This window comes from Macaca thibetana, chromosome 5 (genome assembly GCF_024542745.1).
Source record: "Macaca thibetana thibetana isolate TM-01 chromosome 5, ASM2454274v1, whole genome shotgun sequence".
Lineage (NCBI taxonomy): Eukaryota > Metazoa > Chordata > Mammalia > Primates > Cercopithecidae > Macaca > Macaca thibetana.
This window is the reverse complement of record NC_065582.1, coordinates 36,829,285-36,847,337: the sequence shown is the minus strand read 5'-3', so window position 1 is coordinate 36,847,337 and position 18,053 is coordinate 36,829,285. Positions and strand designations below refer to the sequence as shown.

The following is an 18,053-nucleotide window of genomic DNA, read 5'->3' as shown; positions in this document are numbered from 1 at the left end:
CTGACTGCCTCTGCTGCTTTGGTGCACAGGCTGCCTGATGCTCACATTAACGCCTTGAGAGCATTTTGTTAGTAAAGTTCCTCCATGATGGCAGTCATACCATTTAAAAGTCTCCTGAAGATCCTGAATGTCTTCCTCACCCGCTCCCAGAAGAGAATGTCCCCTTTCAGGGAGACTTCTGTGGTGGTGGGATGATGGGACGGCCCTCCCTTTCCCCTCTTCCAAGCTCCGCTGCCGTCACTGTGGGATTGGCACCAGGGCAACCATGTTGTCCTCCCCAGAGCGGTCTTCCAGATTCCCAAATAACCACACAGCCTGCTGCCGTACTGAGCAAAACAGCTACATTTCTTGCCCTTCAACCACCAATTCCAGTCATCTCTGGGTTTTATGTAGAAGCCAGAAAACTCTCTGGGTTGCTTGGCTTTCAAGTAAAACTTTAATCCGTCAATTGAAAGCAGCACACCGGCCAGTCACATCCCTTCATTCCGGGTGGTGACGAGGAAGCAAAGCTTCTGAGTCATCTCTCCGCCTCCAGCTGGAATGCAACTTTGTCCATAGCTGAATTTCTTTGAGGGATTGGTCAGATTTCTCTCAAGCCCAGAATTGCTTTGTGTTCCCAACCCCTCCTTTCTCTATCCAGTTAAGAGAAGGAGGCTCAGCCTGTGGCCACGTTTGTTCTCCTCTGGCCAAGAAGTGAGCTCAGCTGTGGGAGGCAGTGGTGGGTGTCAAGGCCAAGTTGGCTCTTAATGAGGCCCTCACTCCCAAGAATTCCACAGGCCTGTGAAGCCACCTGTGTGATGCTCTCAGCCCCACTGTCCTAAGAGCCAGACGCCGGCCCCACCACCACCACAGGCAACCTTGAAAGAAGACCCGAGAGACTTGGGGACGAGATGGGAGGCTGAGGCTAGAGCTGCAGGAGGAGCCAAGAGTCCCCAGCTAGAGCCCCACAGAAACAGAAACTTGGAAGGGAAAGGCCATCGTTGGAGGAAATTGATTGTCAAGTAAAACTGCTAACGATAACACATTTGGGCTGTGAGATCCACATATTTCCATGACACAAATCTATTTAAAGTGCACGGCCAGGTGGTACAGAGTGCTTTGGTATGTGAGCGTGCTCTGGTGCGGTTTCGATGGGAAGGGCTGGGTACTCTGGAGCAGGGTGAAGGGCTGAAGGATTCGTAAAGCACACCTGCACCTCTTCCTCTTCTCTGATTGTGGGAACAGGCTAGGACGTGAGAGACAGAGCCGTGTGCTGCAGGCTGCAGCTGGCAGAGCCACCATGCCATGTGTGGTATTGCTTTACCAAAGAGCAGTCAGGGAACAGAGCTGAACAGAGCATCTCTTAATATCGTGGCTATACATTAAAACATCCAAATCATTGTTAAGGAGAATGTGCTACACATGAATGTGTATAGGACAGATCCATGCAGCACAGAAGTAGAATTTGAGGCTCACTCTTTATACACCCACAGTATTTTTCTCTCAGCTATTGCCTGTATAGCGCTTTCCTGGAAGTCCTCTCTGTCTTACACTGCTCAGAAACAGAGCTGGCTTTCCTGGGAGTTGAGGTCGTGCGCATGTGTGGAAGGGCAGCCTCCACTGGGCAGTGCCTTGGCTGGAAAGCTGGAAGTTGGACCCAAGGACCGGATAAAAACTGTAGACAGATTGTTGGGCCAGGTCTACGGCATTCACCCTCTCTGGCCAGATCCCTGGTAGCTTTGCAGAGCCTCACCCTCCCTCCACACACACACACAGACACACACACGTGCACGCACACACACACAGCCTCTTTCTCAGTGTAAGACATGACCCAGAGCTCCCCTCCATGCCGGTATCTTTCTTTGGCTCTTAGCGTAGGTGGCTCTGGAACTGCACATGGGTCCCACCTGTCTCATGCATCTTCGGGCTTCTCTCCATCCCTCAGGACAACCACGACCGGGAGGTGCAGGAGCTGAGGCAGCTGCAGAGGCTGAAGGAGCAGGAGCAGAGGCAGCGCTCCTGGGCAACTGGGGAGCTGGGGGCATTTGGCCGGAGCAGCAGTGAGAACGATGTGGAGCTGCTGACCAAGAAGGGTGCAGAGGGTCTTCTCCCTTTCCTGCACCCCAGGCCCATCAGCCCCGCCAGCCCCTCCTACCGGCCCCCAAACACCCGCCGCTCCCGCCTCTCCCTGGGTCCCTCTGCTGACCAGGAGCTGCTGACCTTCTTGGAGAGCTCCACCCGCAGCCCTGAGGAGCCCAACAAGTTCCACAGCCTGCCCCGGAGCAGCCCCCGGCAGGCCAGGACCACGGTAGCCTGCCTGGAGCCTGAAGAAGTGAGGCACCGGGACTCCAGCTTTGCATACAAACCTCAGGCCTCGGGGGGCCAGGAAGAGGCCCCCAACCCACCCTCAGCACGAGGCCACCAGCATCCAGCCGCCCAGCCTGAGGACCCTGCCTCTGCCTTCCGCAGAGCTCGGCACCAGGGCGTCAGTGTCCTCCGAAAGAGGTACAGTGAGCCGGTGAGCCTGGGCTCAGCACAGTCCCCTCCTCTCTCGCCATTGGCTCTGGGGATTAAGGAGCATGAACTGGTGACAGGGCTGGCCCAGTTCAACCTCCAGGGTTCCCAGGGCATGGAGGAGACCTCCCAGCTGACTTTGAGTGACTTCAGTCCGATGGAGCCACGGTCTGTGGGGCATGAGGTCCCGCAGTCCCTCAGTGCCAGCAGCAGCAGCCTGACACCCATGGGCAGAGATGCCCTGGGGAGTCTCAGCCCAGCCCTGGAGGACGGCACAGCTGCCCCCGATGAGCCTGGAAGTGCGGCTTTGGGATCTGTGGGTAGCAGCGACCCTGAGAACAAAGATCCTAGGCCTCTGTTCTGCATCTCGGACACCGACTGCTCGCTGACCCTGGACTGCTCGGAGGGAACCGACTCCAGACCCAGAGGCGGGGACCCGGAGGAAGGTGGGGAAGGGGATGGCTCCATGTCCTCTGGGGTTGGAGAAATGGGGGACAGCCAAGTCTCCTCCAACCTTACATCCAGCCCCCCTGGGGAGGCTCCTGCTCCCCTCTCTGTGGATAGTGAGCCCAGCTGCAAGGGTGGCCTGCCCAGGGACAAACCCACCAAAAGAAAGGATGTTGTAGCACCAAAGAGAGGCTCCCTCAAAGAGGCGTCTCCGGGGGCCTCCAAGCCTGGGAGTGTCCGGCGGAGCCAGGGGGCAATGGCCAAGCCCGTGCGGACCCTGACCGCCTCGGAGAGCGAGGGCATGCGCAAGGTCATGCCCATCACCAAGTCCAGCAGAGACGCCGGCTGGAGGCGACCAGAGCTGTCATCCCGGGGGCCCTCCCAGAATCCCCCCAGCAGCACAGATACTGTGTGGTCACGCCAGAACTCCGTGCGGAGGGCCTCGGACACGTCGCCCAGGAGGACCTCCACAGGCGCCGAGGAGCAGAGGCTGCCGCGGGGGAGCAGCGGCTCCAGCAGCACCCGTCCGGGGAGGGACGTCCCCCTGCAGCCCAGGGGTTCTTTCAAGAAGCCCAGTGCCAAACCACTCAGGAACCTCCCCAGACAGAAGCCTGAGGAAAATAAGACCTGCCGCTCCCACTCCGAGGGCCCCGAGAGTCCCAAAGAGCCCAAGACCCCGCCGGTGCCCAGCATCCCCCATGAACTCCCCCGTGTCCCGAGCTTTGCCCGGAACACGGTGGCCTCCTCCTCTCGAAGCATGAGAACAGATCTTCCTCCCGCGGCCAAAGCCCCCGGCATCACTCGGACAGTGTCGCAGCGGCAGCTGAGGGTGAAAGGGGACCCCGAGGATACCACTCCCAAGGACAGCGGCACATTGAGGCGAGCCAGCAGTGCCCGGGCCCCCAAGAAGCGCCCAGAGTCTGCGGAGGGTCCCAGTGCCAACACAGAGGCCCCTCTGAAGTCCAGAGGGGCTGGGGAAAGGGCCTCCCTCCGTCGGAAGGACTCCAGTCGGACCACGCTGGGAAGAATCCTCAATCCGTTATGGAAGTGATGGGTGCCTGTCCTCTCCTGCCTCCTGGGATTCAGACGGCGAAGACTGACTTCTGGGATGAGGATGGGGAAAGAGGCAGCATGTCTTTGTTACAGATAAAGCAGCCACTGGTGCCACTGCTAGTGACACTGTCGGGATGGCACAGTCCAGGAGGCCCGTGGACTGCAGCCTGCTGCGCTGAGCCCTGCTGCAGTCCAGCATCCAGAAGGACAAAGGTTCACTACTGTGAGGGCCACACCTCCCCCATGCACCCCAGCCTCCCCCAAACCCCGGATCCCGAGAAAGACTTAATAGGAGTGTAAGGTGACATTCTTATGAAACAAGTCAAAAAAGTTTTTTTCTGGCCAGTTTTTATATATCAAAGACTTTCTTTTTAATATAAAAATTAGCTAGGTGCAGTGGCTCATGCCTGTAATCCAGAACTTTGGGAGGCCAAGGTGGGCAGATCGCTTGAGCCTAGGAGTTCGAGACCAACCTAGGCAACATGGAGAAACCCCGTCTCTATCAGAAACACAAAATTAAGCCGAGTGTGGTGGCACATGCCTGTGGCCCCAGCCACTCTGAATGCTGAGATGGGAAGATCGCTTGAACCAAGGACCCCACCACTGCACGCCAGCCTGGGTGACAGAGTGAGACCCTGTCTAAAACAAAACAAAAATGAAATGTTTTAGTTTTGGTTCCTTTTGCAGAGTGAAATGCTTCCCGGGAAAAAATACATATGTGTGGGTTTTTTTGTTTGTTTGTTTGTTTGTTTTTGAGACAGGGTCTTGCTCTGTCTCCCAGACTGGAGTGCAGTGGCACAATCATAGCCCACTGCAGCCTTGACCTCCCAGACCCAAGTGATCCTCCCACCTCAGCCTCCCTAGGAGCTGGGACTACAGGTACCGGCACAACTGCCTGGCTAATTGTTTTTTTGTTTTGTTTTGTTTTGAATTTATCTTTTGTAGAGATGTGATCTCACTATGTTGCTCAGGCTTATCTCGAACTCTTGGGCCCAATTGATCCTCCCACCTCAGCCTCCCAAAGTGCTGGGATTACAGGCATGAGCCACCACCCTTGGCCAGTATATCCTCAATATGAAGATATTTTTATCTTCCTGTGTTTCCTGGCCTCAGAGTTTCACCTGCCCACACACTGTCCATTGCTGGCAACTGGACTTCCCCACAAGCCTTGGGTATCCTGTGATGGGCTGTGTCTCCCTGAAGATTGTCTGGCTTGCCTACTTCTCCGTGCATGACTCTGGGTGTGAGTCTGTCTAGGAACAGAAGGGAAAGTTGGACTCAGACAGAAATCTGATGCTTCCATGCATTCAGGGCGCACATTGTGAGCAGTGGGGTATGAGCCTCGGGGGCCTCATGGCTGCAGGGCAGGCTTCCCTGCAGATGGGTGGCAGCCCCTGGTAGCATGCTGGATTTCTCTGGAATCTAGAAGTGCCATATTTTAGTGGAAAGGCATCAGGGCTGTTTGACAGTGTACGTCTTTCCAATCCCGTGTTCCTCCATTCGTGTGTCTGTTATAAAACTGAGTGAAGGCTGCTATGACCTGTGTTCACTCTGGTTACAGGGAGGTGCAAACCATTCTGTCTCCCAGCCTTTCTTCTCTCTTTGTGTGCCCCCAACACGTCCTTCTTTTCTAACATGGCCTGGAGAGAGTCCCTTTCTCTCCTTGTCTCCGTCTCTTAATAGTTTTTAACATTGACATCCCTTCCTTGGTACAGTGGTTTTTAAATCCTGAGAAGAACCAAATCAAGTTTTTTAAAGCAGACCAAAAGCATGAAATTGCTTTCAGAAGAATGTATATCATCAGGAAAAGTTTGGGGGCAGGGAGGGGGGAATCATGCTTTTTTCGAAAGAAAGAGTTCAAAACATGGACTTTTTCTACCCAAGGCCCATTTCACAACTCCTCTGAGACTAATTGGGAAATGGGAAAATTATTGGAACTTTTTTTTTTAAGAAACTTTGTTTTTTGTTTTTTAATTTTAGGTCACTTATTAATGAAACGTCGTTTTAGATTTGACATTGGTAGGTAGATGGATTTAGGCAAATATGATGCGTTTGTGGGGAATCCACATGGTTGATGTTAGAGCCTCCATTCTGCAGACTGTTGCCTCTCATCTAAGTTAATTGGAAATGCTGAGCTTCCCTCACTCAGCTGAGTTTTAAAGGCAAATGTTAGGACTGAAGTAGTAAAGCACCTGACCACAAAACCTCTTGTAAAAATGGCCTGAGTAGGTATTTCCGGGGCTCCACAAAGATGCTTATGGGAATCCTGAGCTGCTTTTCACCATTTCAAGAAGCCTAAGAAGTTATATAGTTAATCAGGTAGACAAAACAGTTCAAAGCATAAGGTCCATGGTGGTGGGAAATGAATGAAGTGATTCTAAGTTTGTGGATTTGTGGAAAGCAGAGGGGTCGGGACCACTTGGAGGAACCCTGGGTACCGAGCTCCCAGGCCCTTTCTCTATCATGGATGCTGAGTGACTTTGGCAAGTCACCACCTCTTCCCAAGCCTGTTTCCCATATCACAGATGTGGGGCCGTGGCCTTGATGATGGTCTCCACGGGTCCTTCTGACTCTATGAGTCCAAGTCAGGTCAATCACCAAGGACCCATCTCTGCCCTGGATCAGCTCCTCAGAACCAACCCCCAGCATCTCTAAAGCAAAAGCCTCACCCCAAGGGCTGCTCAGAAGAAAGCACCTTCAGCATGAGTTGTTGCTGGAAGATCTAATAAGCTGTGTTTCCTGGGAAGTGGTGCTTAGCCCTGTGGACAACTTGTGTATGCATCTGTGTGAGCAGATGATCATTCTATTACCTTTTATTGGTAGTAAGCTTGGAAAAATAATTTAAGAAAACAAATGGAGAAATGTAAATAAGTTTCCATGTAAATTTGTTTAAGATAAACTGAATGTATTTAATGGTCCATTTATATGTTCTTTTATGTAACATGTAGTTTAATAAAGTTCCTGTTTATGAGAGTCGTGTTTCATCTCAGCTTCTGCCATGGATGTGTCTGTGTGATCTTGCTGGGAGAGTATTCCATTTCCTGCCCAGAGAGAAGCAGAGATCCAGGAGGCGAGGGAGGGTTGGGATGCAGCTGACTTGCCCTCCAAAGCCTCGAGAGCCTAAATGAGGCTGTTGGCTGTGTGTCTTCTTGCTAGCACAGAACCCGCTCATAATTGAGGGCTTAGGGAGTGGGCCTTGCCCCAGGCCGTGGGGATGCAACCCCGCCTCTGACACGCAGGCTGGAGTGCGCAGCTCACGTTATTCCATGCTGAGCTAAGTTTTAGGTCATCTCCGTGGGCCTGGCAAGTCTAGATGGTGTCCTGGGTGTCCTCCTGCATTTTGGTTCAGGACACCATTAGGAAATCACAGCTCAGCTCACGGCTGACTCGGGAATGAGCAGAGAGGAGGGAGAGATGGCTTTATGTGACCAGCATTGTGCATATGTGAAAAGGAGTGGGGATTATGTCATGTTTCAGTCCTTGCTACTTTCCTGCCTTATCTGAAGTGGGCTGAAGGGACATCCCTGGGTCAGAATCAGCAGATGACAGTAAATGATATTCTTGTTGGGAGTTGCCGCTTGCTCCCTGAACATTTAGAAGCTGGTCTTGTCTGTGTTGTAAGCAGTTTGGGACACCAGACTCCTCCCAAAACCTTCAATCCTGCTGTTGAAGGGATTACTGACATGTACCGCCCCCACCCCACCACCAAGAAAGCTTTTTATTTTTCTAAAGGGTCTCAAGTAATCTTCCGTTTCTCCTTCCCTTTTATTTTATGGCTTTCATAAAGAACCTGTGGTTTCATCCTCCTAAAGAAATTCATTAAATTCAAGGAAACACCATCTCCTAATTGTTCATTCAAGACTGCATATTTATGCGTTAGGGTGAGGGACCCCAGAAGACTTTGGTAGAACTATTAATTCACCTTCAGGGGTGTGTACATTTGTAAATTTATGCCTCTAAGGGTGCAGTATCCTTCCCCTACCTCCCCACATATGGCAGTGATGACATTTTGCAACTTTACGGAATTTTCCATTGAAACTTAAACTTAATTCATCATTATATTTTTGCTATATGCTCCAACCCTGTCAGAAAAAATCGAGAATTTTTTTGGTGCTTGTCCCCAAACACATATAAGCATCAAATATATAAACCAAATTTGAATAAAGGATGTTGCATCTGATCACTCATTAACTGCTGCTTAAAATTATTTGGGCTGTGAGCACAAACAAACCGGGGCACCGGGGTCTCTGCAAAATCACCCTGCGCAGCCTCTGTGGGGAAAGAATGCATAGCTCAGACCGAATTTGTGGCAGGGTTGAAAATATAACCCAGAACACCCGCTCCTCGGGGCTTTTCATCCACTAATATCTCCCGGTTTGGATGTCCCACAGTTCACCGGATCTCCTAAGTGAAGACAAGAGTAATGTTGTAGTTGAAGAAAACGGCTTTTCTGTCTGCTGGGCCAGAGCTCTGCAGTGGGGCTTTTGGCTTCCTGATTGATAGGACAAATGGACTGGCCGCAAGCAGCATTCATAGTCGTTCATTCACAGACCCTTTACCAAGGGCCCACCAGGAGCCTGACGTCCCTGACTACGAGCCATGGAGGGAGGCACCTGGGCGTTTCAGGGAGGATGCCTATTCCAGGTCCTCACCGATGGAGTCGTGCCAGGCACCCGGAGTCAGGTCCTGGGCTTTTCCCTGCGCCTCAGAAACACACTAAGGGGCTGAGTCATGCAGGCAGTCCCCAGCTCACAAGCAGAGGATGTTCCCCAAGTTTGCTTGCAGTGAGATTTGAGGATTTCAGAATGCACTTTCCCAGAGCAACCAAGTCATGCATTATGGGTATGTTTTCAGGATAGCACATTAGAAAGATATTTAACCTGTCCCCTGTGGTCTGAATGTTGTTCCCCCTCAAATTCCGGTGTTGAAATCCTAACCCCAAGGAGGTAAGATTAGGTGATTGGGTCATGAGCCTGGAGCCCTCATGAATGGGATTAATGCCCTTATAAAGAAGGCCCAAGGACACGCAAGCATCCTTTCCACCATGTGAGGACACAGCAAGAAGTGACCATCCATGAACGGGTTCTCAGCAAACATTGGGTTTGTCAGTGCTCTGATCTTAAACTTCCCAGACTCCAGAACTGTGAAAAATACATTTCTGTTGTTTGTAAGACCTTAGGTCTATGGTATTCTGTTATGGCAGCCCAGGCAGCCTGAGACGCCAGGTGTGGGTAGATTGTGGCACCGAAATTTCTACAGAAGAGAAGCTCACTTACGGCAGTGTTCCTGAGGGAAAAGCTCACTTATGGCAGTGTTCCTGAGGGAAAAGGCCAGGAGCACCAGGAACGTTTCTCTTCTACCTCCTGCCATCAAGTGGAGGTGAAGGCACTGCAGCTTCAGGGCACTGGTGCCCAGAGGAGTGATGTCCACTCTCCACTGCTGGAGAAGAAAGGACTTCTCTGCTCCTGAGGCAGGACTGAATGCAGAAGCAGACACAGGGGTTTCCGTCTCCCAGGTTAACTCCAGGAAACATGGGTCATTTCTCTAACCGTAATTGCCTTTTGGCTGTTCTCCCTAATAGAGAGCACCCTGGGCCAACAGAAGGGTGCACACCCTCTGCCTTCATTTTCTGGGAGGGAGGCTGGATTCAGCCCTAGCCTGCTAGACAACTAATGAGAAGATGGCAGAGGCTGTGTGGATTGCATACAGCTATGTGTGGCCAGGGCCAGGGCCACGGACCCATGAGCCAAGGCCAGATGGTAGCTGGGGAAGTGAGCCACCTTGGTGAGAGCCGGGATGATCACTGCAGGTGGTGAGCTTCCCTCGGTGCCCCTGACTCGACAGTGTTGGAGGATCCAGTGGCACCCACAGCATGGAGTGCTCCTGTGCACAGCCCAATTACTTGGGGGTGGTGATTCCTAGTCCCACCCCAGACTTACAAGCCAGAATTTTTCCAATAGGCCCCCAGATTTGCACTTAAGAAATTTTCCACTGATTGATTTTCCCTCCTGCTGTTGAGACCCACTGGGCTGGAGAGAGGCAAGAAGGCAGACTAGTAAGAATGCCGGGATTCCCATGCAGGCTCATGAGCTGTTCTCCATGCTGGGACCCTCTTAGAGCCACTGACCAGGCAATGTAGTTGTGTTTCGCTCTGATCAAGCAAGACAGAGGCATTTACTCGGAACTCAGCATCCGATTAAGAGGAGAGCTGCCTCAAAGGAGCCTGAGGATCTTAAAACATAAGGACTTCCAGTCATACGCATGGCCACTGAGAGTCTGGAGCTCTCAGTCACACAACCTTAGAGCTTCCATAACAATGGCTCCTGGGGGAACATTGGAAGTGACACTTCACTAGCATCTTGCCATAGCTGCCATAGTGTATGTAAGCATTTTACTAATAAGTGCTGAACAAGGCCACACCCATGTCTGAGTACCCACAGTAAGAATTTGTCAGCAAAACTATTCTTTGGAACCCTGTTCCCTGGACCTCTTGGGTCTTGGAGCTTTCCACAGCCTTCACGAGGATCACTTCAACTTGGGCCTTGGGAGCCCCATCTAGCAGCTGCAGTTCTTTCCCTCTTGCTCTGTGCTGGGGCCAGGCAGGCCGGCATCTGCACTGACCTCACTGGTCAGGAAGGGGGTGGGGTGCAGCTCTCCAGGGTGCTGACTCAGAATGCAGGCAGAAGTAGGGACGCGGGAAGACAGCCTCCCACCCTGTTTTAGGATGTGGAAACCCTCCCTGGAAGGAGGACCGAGCCTGGTTCTTTCCAAAGTGGCCAGCATAGAATAATTGACCATTTCCCATCTCCCATGCTGTCAATGGCTGCTCATCAGTCTGAGAAGTTTGTTGGAAGAATCTGGACAGTCTTGCTACATTCAGGGATGATCTTGCCAGTCTAGGCAAGTGCTGAAGAAGGGTTTGAGCTATATTTGAGTGAAAACAATGGTTCAGTCAGGCTCAGTGGCGCATGCCTGTAATCATAACTACTTGGAGCCCAGGAGTTTAAGACTAGCCTGGGAAACCTAGTGAGACCCCATGTAAAAGAAAAGAAAAAAAAGAAAATGATGATTCAGCTTTGGAAGCTGCCTCAGCAGAAAGAACAGTGCCTCCATTCAGCTATGGCTGAGTGGAGCCGTCAACTTCCCTATTGGCTGTATTTCCTTCTTTCCCAAGGCACAAGAGGTTCCCACCAGCTGATTCATCCCTAGGGAGGAGAGGGAAGAGGTGGGCTCCCCTGCAGGGCAGGCTTCTTCACCACTGCTGAGAGACTGAGGCAGCAGAACAGCTTCCCCACCCCCACAGGGCCTCCACTCCCAAGTTCAAGATCGACTCCAATACAATAGAACTCCGAATCACTAGATAAGCAGTGGGGTAAAGTGCCTAATTGTTCTCAGCTCTTTCTCAAGCCTCTGCTTTTCTCAACCAGTTCACAATGAGTTGAACTCTGGCTGGAGCTTGTCTTCCAAGAAACTCGTGGCTTTGCACACAGTACTCACCACATTCCCACTGTCCTAGTGACCAAGCAGGAGGTGAAACATCATTCCCATTTGTCAAATATCATTCCCACTTGTCAAACATCATTCCCACTTGTCAGTGGAGGAATTCCTTCCCGGAGTTGTGAAGGGGGAGCTTGTGAACCAGTGGTTCCATGTGGCTACCATTGGCAATGTTCCTGGAACGATAGCACCAGAATGAGGTCCACCTGGTCACTGGACATTGTCCTCAGCCCTGGAACCTCCCTTTCAGGAGGAACCTTTCAGGAGGAACAGCATTTGTATATTCCTCTTGGATTCACCCACATGGCAGAGCTCTGGAGTACAAGGACCGTCACCTTATAACAGATTCGCAGTGGGAGTTAGGAAAAGTGTGTAACTCCGGGAAGCACTGAGTCTTGCAGGGATTCTGGAAATGGGGTGCTCAGGTCTGTGTTGTCTAATGGCTCCTCAGAATCCCAGTCATCCTCCACCCCAGCTCGAATACTTTTTTTTTTTTCAATTTTTAAACATTTTATCGAGGAGAAATTTGAAGATAACACAAAAGTAAAGAAGCATCATTTCACCAAAGAGGAGATATGGACAGCAAATAAGCACATGAAAAGACACTCCTGATTATCATTAGCCATTAGGAAAATGCAGATTCAAATCACAATCAATAGCACCATACATCTATCAGAATGGCTAAAACAAAAAAACAGTGAGAGGCCGGTCAAGGTGGCTCACACCTGTAATCTCAATGCTTTGGGACGCCGAGGTGAGCGGATCACTTGAGTCCAGGGATTTGAGACCAGTTTGGTCAATATGGTGAAACCCATCTCTACCCAAAAATACAACAATTAGCCGAGCATGGTGGTGCACAACTGTAGTCCCAGCTACTCAGGAGGCTGCGGTGGGAGGGGCACTTGAACCTGGGAAGTGGAGGTTGCAGTGAGCCCAGATCACGCTACTGCACTCCAGCCTGGGCAACGGAGCGAGACTGCATCTCAAAAAGAAAACAAATGAAACCAAAACAAAAAAGCAGGGACAACATCAAATGTTGGAGAAGGTGCAGAAAAACAGGATCACTCATACATTGACTGGTGGGAATTTAAAATGGTAGAGCCCCTCTGAACAGCAGTTTGACAATTTCTGACATGCAACCCTAAAATCCAGCAATTATTTTACTTGGCATATGCCAGAGAAAGGAAGACCTAAGTTCATGCAAAAGCATGTACACTTTTGGCCGGGCACGGTGGCTCAAGCTTGTAATCCCAGCACTTTGGGAAGCCGAGACTGGCGGATCACGAGGTCAGGAGATCGAGACCATCCTGGCTAACACGGTGAAACCCCGTCTCTACTAAAAAATACAAAAAAATTAGCCGGGCGAGGTGGCGGGTGCCTGTAGTCCCAGCTACTCGGGAGGCTGAGGCAGGAGAATGGCGTAAAACCCGGGAGGTCGAGCTTGCAGTGAGCTGAGATCCGGCCACTGCACTCCAGCCTGGGGGACAGAGCGAGACTCCGTCTCAAAAAAACAAACAAAACAAAAAACATGTACACTTTTACAGCAAATCAGCAAATTTATCCATAACAGTTAATAACAAGAAACAATCCAGAAGTCCTATAACAAGTGAATGGGTAAATAAACTGTGGTATATGCATATAATGGAATACTACTCAGCAATAGCAAGAAATGAACTATGGATACATGCAAACACCTGGGTTAATTTCCACAGAATTATGCTGAGTGAAGAAAAGCCAGTCGCAAGAGGTTACATACTGTGTAATTCCATTTGTACGCCATTCTTAGAATGACAAATTTATAGAAATGGAGAACAAAGTAGTGGCTATAAAAGGGCAACACGAGGGATTCTTGTATTGATGGAAATGTTTTGACCCCATCAATGCCAGTATCTCGACTGTAAGATTGTACTCTGGTTTTGCAATATGTTGCCACTGGGGGAAACTAGGTGAAGGGTACACAAAATCTCTCTGTAGTATTTCTCGCAACTTCATACATGTAAGTCTACAATAGTCTGTCTTTCTTTTCTTTTCTTTTCTTTCTTTCTTTCTTTCTTTCTTTCTTTCTTTCTTTCTTTCTTTCTTTCTTTCTTTCTTTTCTTTCTTTCTTTCTTTCTTTCTTTCTTTCTTTCTTTCTTTCTTTCTTTCTTTTCTTTCTTTCTTTCTTTCTTTCTTTCTTCGTCTTTCTTTCTTTTTTTTTCTTTTCTTTCTTTTTTTTTTTTGGATGGAGTTTTGCTCTTGTTGCCCAGGCTGGAGTGCAATGGCGCGATTTTGGCTCACTGCAACCTCTGCCTCCGGGTTCAAGCGATTATCCTGCCTCAGCCTCTGGAGTAGCTGGAATTACAGGCATGTGCCATCATGCCTGGCTAATTTTGTATTTTTAGTAGAGATGGGGTTTCTCCATGTTGGTCAGGCTGGTCTGGAAGTCCCGACCTCAGGTGATCAGCCTGCCTCAGCCCCAAAGTGCTAGGATTACAAGCATGAGCCACCGCACCCGGCCAGGTCTACTATTTTCTAAGAATACAAACCTTAATTTTAAAAAAATCTTAGAGCATATAAAAATAAAGCAACATTACATTCCCATGCCTGATAAAAATGAAGGCCAAGAGCGATGGCTCATGCCTATAATCCCAGCCCTTTGGGAGGCCGAGGCGGGCAGATCTGTCGAGGTCAGGAGTTTGAGACCAGCCTGACCAACACGGCGAAAACCCGTCTCTACTAAAAATACAAAAAGAATTAGCTGGGTGTGGTTGTGTGCTCCTGTAGTCCCAGACACTCGGGAGGCTGTGGCAGGAGAACCACTTGAGCTTGGGAGGCAGAGCTTGCAGTGAGCCAGATTGCACTACTGTACTCCAGCCTGGGCGACAGAGCGAGACTGCATCTAAAAAAAAAAAAAAAAAAAAGTATATTATACATATGAAAACAATTTCTGCTCTAAATATTACCATATTGTATTATAATAGCAACAACCAAAAATGGAAGCAAAGTAACTAATTAGTTTCATAATCAGTAGATGCAAAAACCAAAGAAAATATTCTGAAAAGAATCTGGACAACAATAACGAAAGCAACAAAAACACAGAACTTTTTCTACCTATCACAGGCTCTTATGAGGATTACAGTTAAATTTTTAAAAATCAGAAAATAAAAATAACGTTAAAACGGCATTAACAAAAGGCAGCCCATTGGTAGCGAGGCCCCAGGGGAGCCACGTGTTCACAAACTAGACTGATGGTGCAGTTTTTAAAAGCTAACTTAAAACTAGCGATTACAAACACAACGAATTAGATTATAAGAAAATATGGAATCTTATAATGACATTTTACAAATGGAAGCTCAGAGAAGCCACATGAAAAGCATCCACCAGCTCAAATGCTTCCGTCCATCATCTTTCTTCTGACCCGTGGCCTTGGAATAGATCTTTCCCTCTCTCGAGCTCTTGGAGCACCTGGGGTCATCACACTGATCCCCACCTGCCTGACTCGACAGTTGTTCCTGTTTGGCCACTGAACTGGGCAGTGACCTTCTCAGGGTGTGTGTGTGTTGAGGTGGTATATTTTTTCATCTGTAGAGCTCTCCAGGACCCAGTGAGGGCCAACATTAAGTGGGTGCTCACCATGTGCAGGCTGATGGAATTGAATACACGAAGGGAAGATGCTGGGATCTCCCTGGTCCTAGGGGAACACATGATCAAGACCCACTGCCCAGGGACCTGCTCCAGATCAGATCTCTGCCTCTGCCTGGGGTTGGCCTCGGCGGGAAAAGGTGACAGCACCCAGGGCTTCTGTTGAAAGCTCCCATAGAGGGAGCAAAGAAAGGGCTTCTGGTAGACGAGGGTGCTTAGAGGCCAGAAAAGGGACAAGAGCAAAGATAAAGACAGTACCAAGTGCCCGAGGCACCTAACCTAGGCTTTACATTGAGAAGAATGGCAAACTCATGGCATCCCAGAAACCCTCAGGCTTGTCAGGAGGGAGCTGGAGTGGTCATAGCCCCCTTGCAGGCAGTTGCCTCCCCCTGTTCTGAACGCTTCTACACCACACCCTCAGGAACTGAGCAGCAAGGAGCAGCCAATGTGCATTTCAAGGCATGTCCTACATCCCTAGTTTGCAGAGGGCTCAACATATTCCAGGGGATATTGGGAAATGGACAAGCTGGGTGCTTGCGCTCTACCAGCAGCTAGGTGGGGCCAGCTTGGCCTTTTATTAGCTATTTGGCCTTGGGCAAATTGCTGAACATCTCTGCTTGGGAACAATAGCTGTATCTAATCGCAGAGCAATCGAGAGAGTTAAATGACTAAATGTGTTGAAACAGTGTAAATGTTTGCCATTATCATTCTTCTAGGTCAGAGCACAGACATGACAACTTCTCAGTTGGAAATGCACTCCTGGAGTTCTGCCTGCCAGAAAGATGGCTGTAGAGACCTGTGTGCCTTAGGTGGGGAGTCACAGCAGCCTGATGACTCAGGGCAGTGACCTATGATGCCTTGACGTCACCCCCATCTGCTTGGTGACCTTGGGTAGGTCATTGAACCCAGCTATGCCTCTATTTCTGCTTCCTCCTCCACTGGAGAAAGCAAGGCATGGTTCCATGACACCTGACAGCACATTAATAGCCAGATTGTGTCTAATTTATTGGATCTATAAAATGCATTTGCTTCCAAAGCCCATGATCTCACCCTCAAGGCCAAAGTCTTCTGGGGAATCCCTCCCATCCAGGACTCCTGGCATCCCTCCCTCCTGGAGAATGTTTGCCCAACACTTATAAGAATGGAAGGTGCTGTCTACATAGCAGCAGGCACTGTGTCCCTTCAGGGAAAGGTCAAGGGAACACACTGTGCCCAGAGCTCTCCCTTAAGGTCAACAAAGCCCAGCAGAAGCAGGAAGAACAGGGAGGCTCTGTCTCTGGGGCCCAGGACTCTCTTCCCTGACTCCACCTTGGGATCACCTGCTTCCCAGGCACCACCTGCACTGGTGTGTCCTCCGCCCACATCGACGCTGTCACCCCAGCTGTGAAGTAGGCAAGACAGGAGGGGAGGAGACATGTAGTGCCCCAGTGACTGTGGAACACTAGCAAAGAGGAGTCCTCAAGATGTTAGGGAAGGAGTAGAGGCCTGGAGGGTATGAAACCTCCTGGCCTTGTCCTGGGCGAACCTGGGCAGTCACACATCTTTTCTAAATGTCTGTTTCCTCATTCTTCCAAGGGAGGTGGGCTCAGTGTCCAAGTTCCCATCAGGGTTGAAGTTCTTTGATTCTCATGGCACAGTTCTTGGTAAGAGTGTCAGGATGTTGACCCCCACTGCAGCCCACCCCTCTGCTCCAGTACTCACATCTTATGCCCGTAGCCTCCACCCATCTCCTAGAAGGGGCTCAAAGAGCCCTCCCCTCGCTGCTCTTTGTGGTCCCTTCCAGAACCCTGGGGCCTCTTTGAGAACCTGTGAATACTGATGGGTGGTGGCATGAGCTTTGGAACCAGACACACCTGGTTCAAATCCCAACTTTGCACCTATGGATTGGGTTACCTTGGGGAGTCACAGGTTCTCATCTGTAAAACAGTAAAAACCATGCCTACCTTTTGGGGTGCTTATTTAAGTGGTGCATAGGAGGTGCTAAATAAATGGTCAGTTGAATTATTAGGGAAGTCTGTTCTGTGACTATGTCCTGTATGCTTCATGACAATGGCTGGAGCTTTGTTTCCTGATGGGAACACGTGTCAGAAAAATGGTGGGTAGTCAAACAGGCTTACACCCCTGTTCCATCACAAATGAGATGCAACCATAAGATAAAATAATGATGGCTTATCAGCCAGCACCAAAGGAATTTCCAAAAAGAGAAGTTCTCCGAGCACTTTGAGCATACCAGACCATTGCTTCTCACATGGGGTACACTATTTGGCTGTTTCTAACAATGAAACACATCTCTAAGGCTTGTCACCATGGAGCCCTCTTGGAGGAAGGGGCCAGGCATCTCCCAGGGGCCTCTATCACATTTCCAACCTGTGGCCCTCCCAGCGTGGCTCGGGCGGCTGTGCACAGAGCTTCGACCTGCTGGATGCTGTTCATGGATATCAGCTGGTGCGGGGCGAGCTGGGAGCCAGCCTGGGTTCCTGGCTGATTGTCCAGGTTTCTGCTAACCCATTATGGGACTTAGTGACTAAGCAAGCCACTTGTTCTCTTTGTGCCTCTGCAGCCCAGAATGGGAAGACGGCTTGCCACCTGCCTATCTCACTGGAATGTAGTATGGTCAAGGGAGCTCGTTCTAAAAGGGCTTTAATCTTGAGTGACAGGTGGCATATTGGAACCGAATAGTGGTTTTAACCACATAATATTCTTACCAGGAGCTAACTCTGAATGTTATTTTGCTGTAGATTCAAAATAACATTGCTTAGATACTTATATGTTTATGGCATATATTTATAAACATATGCTCAGATGTTTATAAACCTGAGTGCAAACATAGCCATCAGGAAAAAAGGTTCACCTAGTTGTTTCTTTCTTCATTCTGCTGGTTGATAAATTGGCCTCCCTGAGAAATTTTCCAAGCCCTCAATTCCAATTCAATCTAGTAACCA

General features: G+C 49.8%; 2 protein-coding genes across 2 annotated transcripts in view; one reads left to right on the top strand and one right to left on the bottom strand.

The window, feature by feature from the left end:
- FHDC1 (FH2 domain containing 1) overlaps positions 1–6,966 on the top strand; it is a 41,768-nt gene extending 34,802 nt beyond the window's left edge. The window contains exon 12 of the mRNA XM_050791062.1: positions 1,925–6,966. Coding sequence (XP_050647019.1) covers positions 1,925–3,991 — 2,067 coding nt within the window. The 3' untranslated portion in view covers positions 3,992–6,966. The remainder of the gene's footprint in view (positions 1–1,924) is intronic.
- LOC126954972 (peptidyl-prolyl cis-trans isomerase FKBP1A) overlaps positions 1–18,053 on the bottom strand; it is a 1,061,339-nt gene that overhangs the window by 961,281 nt on the left and 82,005 nt on the right. The gene's annotated exons all lie outside the window — the stretch shown is intronic.